This window comes from Calidris pugnax, unplaced genomic scaffold (assembly GCF_001431845.1).
Source record: "Calidris pugnax isolate Ruff unplaced genomic scaffold, ASM143184v1 scaffold17, whole genome shotgun sequence".
NCBI lineage: Eukaryota > Metazoa > Chordata > Aves > Charadriiformes > Scolopacidae > Calidris > Calidris pugnax.
In genome coordinates this window covers 2,879,680-2,889,478 of record NW_015090794.1, presented here as the reverse complement: position 1 = coordinate 2,889,478, position 9,799 = coordinate 2,879,680, and the positions used below count along the sequence as shown (strand labels likewise).

Here is a 9,799-nt window from a genome sequence, read left to right as displayed (position 1 = left end):
TCTTTTATTGCACGTAAAAATACACAACGGCATCATTTCAGATCGCTCCAGCTGTGAACACTGTCACCGCTACAGCACCCCCATTGCTCTGCAAGGCTCACCGGAGATGGGAACCGGTCTGAAGGGGTCAGACACACACATGGCACCCCACACCACGGGGGGTTGGAAGGGACCTCTGGAGATCATCTAGTCCAAAGCAGGTCCACCCAGAGCAGGTTGCACAGGAACGTGCCCAGGCGCACCAGCAGCTCTATCCATTCCGGGAGGCCGAGCAGCCCCAGGCCGCGCTCAGCGCCTGCAGGTAGAAGAAAAGATTAACTTTGAGAAACAGCCATTGCTTCAGCACAAGTTATTCCCCCGACTATCAGCTCAGTACAGGGGTTATGGGAACATGGGTTTCATTCCCCACACACGTTACCGTGGGCAATAAGCTTAATGTTCCCTATGCTGTCGGCACAGTTATCTCACCAGGGGCCACGAGAGACCCGAAGTGATTTTCAGACCGCGCCTGTGTCCTGTGTGTAACACGAGCCGCAAAGCGCCTCCCCAGGCTGCTCACCGAGACCCTCCCCTCCACACCCCACCGGACACCAGCTGAGAGAGCACCATAAACACCCCCAACAGTACTTTGTTTAAGGTTCCAACAACACAGAAGGCAGGACACAGCACACCACCCACACTTACCCTCGCTGCGCCTCAGACTGAGCGCCACGCGCGTGCGCGCCTCTTTATAGCCGGGGCTCCGGCGCATGCGCACGGCGGCCGGTGGGTTCCCCCCCCGGCCCCGGAACCTGTATAAATGGGCGGGAGGCGCCGCTCTGCTTCCTCAGCGTATGCCTCATGCAGCGCGCGGGGCAGTGCTCTCGCGAGACCTCCGGCGGGGTATAAATAGCCAGCGGCGGGACGGTGCGGCCTTCTACTCTGAGAGAACACGTACGTGAGGCGGCGGGCGGGCGGGATGGCGCCGGGGGAGCGCAGCGGAGCGGCCCGCTCTCCATCCGCGCCCATCGGGGCCGGGGGTGGCCGCGCATCGGCCGCCTCTGGGCCCTGCGTTCTCGCCTAACGCGCCCTTCTCTCTTATAGCAAATGGCGGACGACGCCGGTGCTGCCGGAGGTGCAGGAGCGGCCCGAGGGGGCTTCCGCGGCGGCTTTGGGACCGGGCTGCGGGGCCGCGGGCGAGGTCGCGGTAGGGGCCGAGGGAGGGGCCGCGGGGCCCGTGGAGGCAAGGCCGAAGATAAGGAAGTAAGTGGAAACCCGGGGCTGGAGGGGGCGCTTGGACGGGCTGTGTGGGGCCGACGGCGGCGGGGCTGTGTCTGCTGCCATCCCGGGAGCCCGAGGGGAAAACCGGCCCGTTCCCGTGGGGACCCGCCGCTGACCCTTTTCCCCGGTTTTCTTTGTTAGTGGATTCCTGTCACCAAGCTTGGTCGCCTGGTCAAGGATATGAAGATCAAGTCTCTTGAGGAGATCTATCTCTTCTCGCTTCCAATCAAGGTAAACTGCTCTGAATGTTAGAGTAACATGTGAGCAGAATCTTCATCCAAAATGCTGAGCTCCCAGTAGTTGCTGCGTTTGCTGTTTGGGATGCTCAGATTAAGTGTGTCTGAGTTAGAGGCGTGTATCAGTAGAAGCTGAGGGCTATAAGCTGCATCACTTGTGAAGCGTGGTGGGTTTTGTGTGCTGCCTTGTGTGGAGATGGCAAAATGTTGCCCAAGTCTTTGTCATTGATTTGCTCAGTGATGGGAAAAATTAGGTTTTATTTTCTACTCAAGTACTTATTGCTTAAAATACACATGTATAGGATTGTTGAACTTGAATTATAGGAGCTTCAGTAGCTGTGTTTGATTTGTTTAAAAAATTGTGGGGTTCATTGACTGCCTCTTGCAGGAATCAGAGATCATCGATTTCTTCCTGGGGTCTTCTCTGAAAGATGAGGTTTTGAAGATCATGCCTGTCCAGAAACAGACCCGTGCTGGTCAGCGTACCAGGTTTAAGGTAGCTTTTTTTTTCTGCTTTCTCACATCAAAAAGCTTTATGTGTATTGACTTAGTATTTTTGGGTATCATATTCAAAAACGAATTTAAATGCTTCTATTTTCTTCTGTGGTACCTAACAAATATTTTGCTTTAGATCAGCGTACCAGGTTTAAGGTAGCTTTTTTTTCTGCTTTCTCACATCAAAATTGACTTGGTATCATATTGATAAACGAATTTAAATACTTCTGTTTTCTTCTGTGGTACCTAGCAAATGTTTTGCTTTGGAGATCTGCTTCTGTAGCTTACCAAGTTTTTGTATTGACTTTAAAACCCTAGTAATATGTTCAAGTGTTACTTGAAACAGCACTAGCACAAAATAAAGTTGTGCTTATAAAGACTGTGACAGAGAGGAGCCTTAGGTGTAGGGAGGGAATGCTATTTGGGAAATTATCAGGATTTCTGATTAGTATGAGGCTGTATCATGGATTTGAATCCCAGTTCTTCAACTGTAGCTGTTTTTTGACTGGAGGATGAGCTCTAAGGGGAAAAATGGGCTTCTTGAACTGTGAGCTCTGCTGTACAACTTATAGCTGGCGGTGTTTTGATTTGTGCTTGGAGAGAGCTGAGATTGTTCAGTGCTGAGCACACACCTGGGTTGTCCTTGGTGACAGGTTCTGATGGACTGTTCTGCTGAGAGACTGTTCCTGTCAGTGCACCCACAGCTGAAAACTCTTTCAATTCTAGGCTTTTGTTGCTATCGGGGACTACAACGGCCACGTTGGTCTTGGTGTCAAATGCTCTAAAGAAGTCGCCACTGCTATTCGTGGGGCCATCATTTTGGCCAAGTTATCCATCGTGCCAGTACGACGAGGCTACTGGGGGAACAAGATCGGCAAGCCCCACACCGTGCCTTGCAAGGTGAGAAGGACCTGCTGGGCCTGGTCCCGGTGACGGTGCTGCGGTGTGTGTTTTGGGAGCCCTAACCTGTTTGTGTGACCGTTTGTGTAGGTGACCGGCCGCTGTGGCTCTGTCCTGGTGCGTCTGATCCCGGCCCCCCGTGGGACAGGGATTGTGTCTGCCCCTGTCCCCAAGAAGCTGCTGATGATGGCGGGTATCGACGACTGTTACACCTCAGCCAGGGGCTGCACTGCCACCCTCGGGAACTTTGGTGAGTTTTAGCTTTTCATGTGGTAGTTTAGCTCTCTATATTGCTGTTTTTGTCATTGACAGGGACCAAACGTGCCCATTTCTGTAGTATTTTTTAATCTGTGTTGAACCAAAACCTAGCAGTCCAGCAGAAGTGAGGACTTCTGCCGATACCTTTTACACTGCAGGTTAGCCCTGCTGTAGGTGGTCATGAAATTCTGTAAAAGTTAATTGCAACAAATTGTCTTTTTGTATGTGCATTGATATTTAAAAAACAATCTCCCAATCTGCGCGATTGCACTTGCTGGAAGTAGTGTAATTGTCGTAAATGGAGAGAGAAAGAAACTTGAGTTTTGGGTGTGTATATCAGAGAGACCCTGCTATGGTCTCCCTGTTTCTTCCTAAATTCTACATTTTTGGAGCAGCCTGGCCAGGTACTGGTGAGCCATTTCTGTAGTGGTGACGTGTGATGTCTGACTTCTCTCTGTAGCTAAAGCCACCTTCGATGCCATCTCCAAGACCTACAGTTATCTGACCCCTGACCTCTGGAAAGAGACTGTCTTCACCAAGTCTCCTTACCAGGTAAGAGCATTTCTGCACTTTGCAGCTCAAATCCTACCCTTCCCACCCTGAAAAGTTCAGATGCTGTACCCAAAGAATTTGCACTTTGGTACTGGGAGAGTAGTGCTGCAGTCAGAGGTGACTGCCAGCTAGTCTGTGATTTTATCTTATTTTTTAAGCATGCAGTTTTGAGTAAGAAAATGGCATTTCATGGACAAAGGAAAGCTTTGAAATATTAAGTAAAAATATAAGTTGGTGGTGGGTTTTGTGTGCTGCCTTGTGTGGAGATGGCAAAATGTTGCCTGAGTCTTTGTCATTGATTTGCTTAGTGATGGAAAAAATTAGGTTTTATTTTGTACTCAAGTACTTACTGCTTAAAATACATATGTATAGGATTGTTGAGTTTGCATTGTAGCAGCTTCACTAGCTGTGTTTGATTTGTTTAAAAAGCATGGCCATGTGTGGGGTTCAATGACTGACTCTTGCAGGAATCGGAGATCATCGATTTCTTCCTGGGATCTTCTCTGAAAGATGAGGTTTTGAAGATCATGCCTGTCCAGAAACAGACCCGTGCTGGTCAGCGTACCAGGTTTAAGGTAGCTTTTTTTTTCTGCTTTCTCACATCAAAAAGCTTTATGTGTATTGACTTAGTATTTTTGGGTATCATATTCAAAAACGAATTTAAATGCTTCTATTTTCTTCTGTGGTACCTAACAAATATTTTGCTTTAGATATCTGCTTCTGTAGCTTACCAAGTTTTTGTATTGACTTTAAAACCCTAGTAATATGTTCAAGTGTTACTTGAAACAGCACTAGCACAAAATAAAGTTGTGCTTATAAAGACTGTGACAGAGAGGAGCCTTAGGTGTAGGGAGGGAATGCTATTTGGGAAATTATCAGGATTTCTGATTAGTATGAGGCTGTATCATGGATTTGAATCCCAGTTCTTCAACTGTAGCTGTTTTTTGACTGGAGGATGAGCTCTAAGGGGAAAAATGGGCTTCTTGAACTGTGAGCTTTGCTGTGCTGTGATTTGTGCTTGGAGGGAGCTGAGATTGTTCAGTGCTGAGCACACGTGGGGTTGTCCTTGGTGACATACCTCAATGGACTGTGTTCTGCTGAGAGACTGTTCCTGTGCAGTGCAGCCACAGCTGAAAACTCTTCCTTTCCATCCTAGGCTTTTGTCGCTATCGGGGACTACAACGGCCACGTTGGTCTTGGTGTCAAATGCTCTAAAGAAGTCGCCACTGCTATTCGTGGGGCCATCATTTTGGCCAAGTTATCCATCGTGCCAGTACGACGAGGCTACTGGGGGAACAAGATCGGCAAGCCCCACACCGTGCCTTGCAAGGTGAGAAGGACCTGCTGGGCCTGGTCCCGGTGACGGTGCTGCGGTGTGTGTTTTGGGAGCCCTAACCTGTTTGTGTGACCGTTTGTGTAGGTGACCGGCCGCTGTGGCTCTGTCCTGGTGCGTCTGATCCCGGCCCCCCGTGGGACAGGGATTGTGTCTGCCCCTGTCCCCAAGAAGCTGCTGATGATGGCGGGTATCGACGACTGTTACACCTCAGCCAGGGGCTGCACTGCCACCCTCGGGAACTTTGGTGAGTTTTAGCTTTTCATGTGGTAGTTTAGCTCTCTATATTGCTGTTTTTGTCATTGACAGGGACCAAACGTGCCCATTTCTGTAGTATTTTTTAATCTGTGTTGAACCAAAACCTAGCAGTCCAGCAGAAGCGAGGACTTCTACCAATAACTTCTACACTGCAGGTTAGCCCCACTGTAGGTGGTCATGAAATTCTGTAAAAGTTAATTGCAACAAATTGTCTTTTTGTATGTGCATTGATATTTAAAAAACCAACAATCTCCCAATCTGCGCGATTGCACTTGCTGGAAGTAGTGTAATTGTCGTAAATGGAGAGAGAAAGAAATTTGAGTTTTGGGTATGTATATCAGAGAGGCCCTGCTATGGTCTCTCTGTTTCTTCCTAAATTCTACATTTTGGAGCAGCCTGGCCAGGTACTAGTGAGCCATTTCTGTAGTGGTGATGTGTGATGTCCGACTTCTCTCTGTAGCTAAAGCCACCTTTGATGCCATCTCCAAGACCTACAGTTATCTGACCCCTGACCTCTGGAAAGAGACTGTCTTCACCAAGTCTCCTTACCAGGTAAGAGCATTTCTGCACTTTGCAGCTCAAATCCTACCCTTCCCACCCTGAAAAGTTCAGATGCTGTACCCAAAGAATTTGCACTTTGGTACTGGGAGAGTAGTGCTGCAGTCAGAGGTGACTGCCAGGTAGTCTGTGATTTTATTTTTTAAGCATGCAGTTTTGAGTAAGAAAATGGCATTTCATGGACAAAGGAAAGCTTTGAAATATTAAGTAAAAATATAAGTTGTATCTCAACTGCTTCAGCCCCTGCATACACACCTTGCTGGGAAGGGATGTAGTGCTGAGAACCTCATGATAGTGGCTTGAGAAAATAAAACACTGGTTTTATTACATTTTTTTTTTTGCAGGAGTTCACTGACCATCTGGCAAAGACCCACACCAGAGTCTCGGTGCAGAGAACCCAGGCAGCTGCTGTGGCAACGACTTAAGTGGGTTTTGTACAAGACAATAAAGTGATCAGTGAACAAGAAATTGTGATTGGTTTGAGGGGACGGCTGGTGCCTTGGGCAGATGGATTAAATCTCTGCTGGGGATTTGAGTAGGTTCACGTCTGCGGGCCAGAGCCTGAACATCTGCTGAATGAAATAGTATGTTACGTTACACTGATCCTCGTTAATCACGTATTAATCCTAAATGGGGTCTAGAACCAGCTCTGAAGATTACGTGCTGTCCTACATGTAATCTTTACCCCGAGGGAATTCTTCCCCAGGGCTGGGCAGGGCAGCAGAGTTTCTGTTGGTTGATGGAGGTGAGGGAGAGCTCCTTGAGGGGAAATGCCAATAATAAGGAAGCCAGGGGGGGCCTGGAGTGAGGGGCTGGTAACAAATCAACTGGAATTCAGAGCTGAAAAGGGAACAATTGTATAAATATTTGCAGATCTCTTCAAAGAATGAGTCTAGATTCTGGTTGTATGGCAGGTGTTTGGGCTGCACATTTATTGTAGAGGTCAACAGCATCAGAGTTCAAAGAGGCAACATGCACTGTATATTCCACACAAGCACCACAGAAGGTGCTAACCATTCTACTGAGATGCATTTGCTTGTGCCTTCCTCTCCTCCATCATCCTGTGCTTCTGCTTCATCAGGCACGTCCTCGCATTTCCGTGGACACCAAGATCACCATCTAAAAAGAAAGTAAATGTCAGAAAAGTGCCCCTCAACAGCTAAAAAGAAATATGCCTCTGTGTCATGTGAAGTTGTGGATGTCCCATCCCTGGAGGTGTTCAAGGCCAGGCTGGATGGGGCTTTGAGCAACCTGGTCTGGTGGAAGGTGTCCCTGCCCGTGGCAGGGGGGTTGGAACTCAATGATCTGTAAGGTTCCTTCCAACCCAAACCATTCTATGGTTCTAAGTTTGGGAAGTGATTTTAAGACCCCCTTTTCCTATGTGTAGTCACAGCTGCAGTAGAGGTGCCCACGCAGGCTGTTGCTGTACTCACATCTGTCCTGGTAGGCCTTGGTGACCTGTGCCAGCAGCTCTGCCTCTTTGGCACAGTTCTGGAACTGGTTGGGTCCTTCCCTCTGCTTGCACGCACCCAGCCTCTCCCGCACTATCTCCACGATTTCCTGATCAACCATCCTGCGGGGAAGATGATGATGGATGCAACCACAGCCAAGAAATGACAGAAAAGCTGAAGGCAGGACCATGACAGCCTGTGGAAGGTGAGCTCTGGGTTTTAACAGGAGAGAGCGGCCTGTCCTGCAGCAGTGCTGTAGGAACCAGGAGGTTCCTACACAGGAGAATGTGTCCTAATGCCACCCAGCTCAGCTGTGCTGCAGGGGGACGGCAGGAGTATGAAATGGGTGTTCTGTAACGGGGTGGGCAGGAGATGCTGCCTCAACACCCCAAACTCCACAGAAATGCTGTGAGTTCAAGCCAACCGGAGCGGTGACAGCCATACCTGTCCCTCCTCCACTGCGCTTCGGCCTCGAAGAAGCAGAGGTAGTCGCCCTCCAGACACTCGCTCAGGTCGGGCACGCGGCGAAACTTCTGGTGGTAATAGTAGAACTTGTTCTTGGCTTGTTGGCGCTCGATCCACTCTGTGGGGACAGCCCCGTGGTCAGGCCCCTGGCCAGCGAGAGGCAGCATGGCCCCAATGCCCGCCATGGCATCACTGTCCCCTCCTGCTGCTGCCTTCCTGGGCTGTGCTGCAGCAGTGGGCCCTGTACACATCCAGCACGGTGTCCCTGGCCCCTGTGTCCTTGTCTGTCCTCCATCTCCCTGTGTCTGTCCCTCTGTCTGTAGTGCATCCTTATCTGCATCTCACGTCCCTCTCTCTGACCCCCATCTCCCTGTGTCTGTCCCTCTGTCCTGTCTGCATCCCATGTCCCTCTCTTTGGTTTCCATCCTCCTGTGTCTGTCCTTCTGTCCTGTCTGCATCCAATGTCCCTCTCTCTGACCTCCATCCTCCTGTGTCTGTCCCTCTGTCCTGTCTGCATCCCATGTCCCTCTCTTTGACCCCATCTCCCTGTGTCTGTCCTTCTGTCCTGTCTGCATCCCATGTCCCTCTCTCTGACTCCCCTCTCCCCGTGTCTGTCCCAGTGTCCATGCTCGGTCCCTGTCAGCCCCGCCTCTCCCCGTGTGTCCCGGTGTTCGTGCCCTTGTGTGTCCCACCTCCCCCTGCCTGTCCCGCTCTCCTTGCATCTTTGCCCCTGGCCCCCGTGCCACCCCGAGGCCCGACTCCCGCAGCCGTCGGGCACCGCAGAGCGGCGCTAGTGAGGAGACCCCGGCCGCCCCGGCACGGCGGAGGGAGAAGGGAGGGCCTCGGCCCGCCGGTACCTCGGACGAAGGTGACGGGCGCGTCGACCACATAGTTGAAGACGGTCTGAAAGAAGGTGACCGGGTTGGGCACCGACGTGGTCCTCTCGGAGACGGGGGTGCGGGTCGGCGGGACCTTGTACGCCTCCCAGTCGCTGTCCTCCGGCATGGTGGCGGCGGCGGCGGGCCCGGCGGAGAAGATGGCGGCGCCCTACGCGACCCCGGTGGCGGGGGACGGCGGGGTCAGAGGGCGCCCTCTGCGCATGCTCAGCTGTGCCCGGTGCATGCTGGGAGTTGTAGTCCGTGTCCCCCTCCTGGCGTGGCCGCGGCCTAGCTCAGACCGCCTCACGCCCCGGCCTGGAGGAGCAGCAGAGCCCGCCCTCACCATCACATCTACGGCCTTCGACCTGTTTTCCGGTCAGAATCACAAAGTCCTTCTTGCCTGGGCTGATGGAGGGATTTTTAGGCTGTCTTTACCAGCTGCACCATGCTCAGGGTGCCCAGTGGTGTTGGCAGCTCTGGGTGTGCGGTGCCCCGTTAGGAAGCTGTGCTGATTTGTCCCCCAGGGGTCAATACTCGGCCCAGTCCTGTTCAACATGTTCATCAATGACCTGGATGAGGGGACAGAGTATATCCTCAGCAAGTTCACTGATGACACCAAACTGGGAGGGCTGGCTGACACTCCAGAGGGCTGTGCTGCCATCCAGTATGACCTGGACAGGCTGGAGAGCTGGGCAGAGAAGAACCTGATGAGGTTCAACAAGGGCAAATGTAGGGTCCTGCACCTTGATGAGGTTCAACAAGGGCAAATGCAGGGTCCTGCACCTGGGGAGGAAGAACCCCAGGCACCAATAGAGGTTAGGGGTGGATCTTCTGGAAAGCACTGCTGAGAAGGTTATGGGAGTCCTGGTGGATAGCAAACTTTTCACGAGCCAGTAATGTGCCCTTGTTGCCAAGAGGGCCAGTGGAACCTGGGGCTGCATAGGGAAGAGTGTGGCCAGTAGGTTGAGGGAGGTCATTCTCCCCCTCTACTCTACACTGGTGAGGCCACAACTGGAATCCTGCATCCAGTTCTGGGCTCCCCAGTTCAAGAGAGACAGGGAACTGCTGGAGAGAGTCCAGCGTAGGGCAACTGAGATGATTAAGGGATTGGAGCACCTCTCTTACGAGGAAAGGCAGAGAGAGCTGGGACTCTTT

General features: G+C 51.5%; 3 protein-coding genes across 3 annotated transcripts; 2 read left to right on the top strand and 1 right to left on the bottom strand.

The window, feature by feature from the left end:
- The first annotated feature begins 806 nt into the window (after window positions 1-806).
- Window positions 807-3,767, top strand: LOC106884799 (40S ribosomal protein S2). The gene is made up of 7 exons (XM_014936405.1): window positions 807-933; window positions 1,084-1,242; window positions 1,402-1,491; window positions 1,885-1,992; window positions 2,718-2,891; window positions 2,982-3,141; window positions 3,610-3,767. Exons 2-7 carry the CDS (start codon window positions 1,087-1,089, stop codon window positions 3,750-3,752), a joined length of 831 nt encoding a protein of 276 aa, XP_014791891.1. The 5' UTR covers window positions 807-933; window positions 1,084-1,086; the 3' UTR covers window positions 3,753-3,767.
- A 372-nt stretch (window positions 3,768-4,139) lies between these two features.
- Window positions 4,140-6,318, top strand: LOC106884800 (40S ribosomal protein S2). The gene is made up of 5 exons (XM_014936406.1): window positions 4,140-4,276; window positions 4,858-5,031; window positions 5,122-5,281; window positions 5,753-5,844; window positions 6,195-6,318. Exons 1-5 carry the CDS (start codon window positions 4,229-4,231, stop codon window positions 6,273-6,275), a joined length of 555 nt encoding a protein of 184 aa, XP_014791892.1. The 5' UTR covers window positions 4,140-4,228; the 3' UTR covers window positions 6,276-6,318.
- A 429-nt stretch (window positions 6,319-6,747) lies between these two features.
- NDUFB10 (NADH:ubiquinone oxidoreductase subunit B10) lies at window positions 6,748-8,842 on the bottom strand. The gene is made up of 4 exons (XM_014936407.1): window positions 8,624-8,842; window positions 7,746-7,884; window positions 7,284-7,423; window positions 6,748-6,969 (listed from the first exon to the last, which is right to left on the bottom strand). The coding sequence occupies exons 1-4, from the start codon at window positions 8,769-8,771 to the stop codon at window positions 6,869-6,871; spliced, it is 528 nt and encodes a 175-aa protein (XP_014791893.1). The 5' UTR covers window positions 8,772-8,842; the 3' UTR covers window positions 6,748-6,868.
- Window positions 8,843-9,799: the final 957 nt, after the last annotated feature.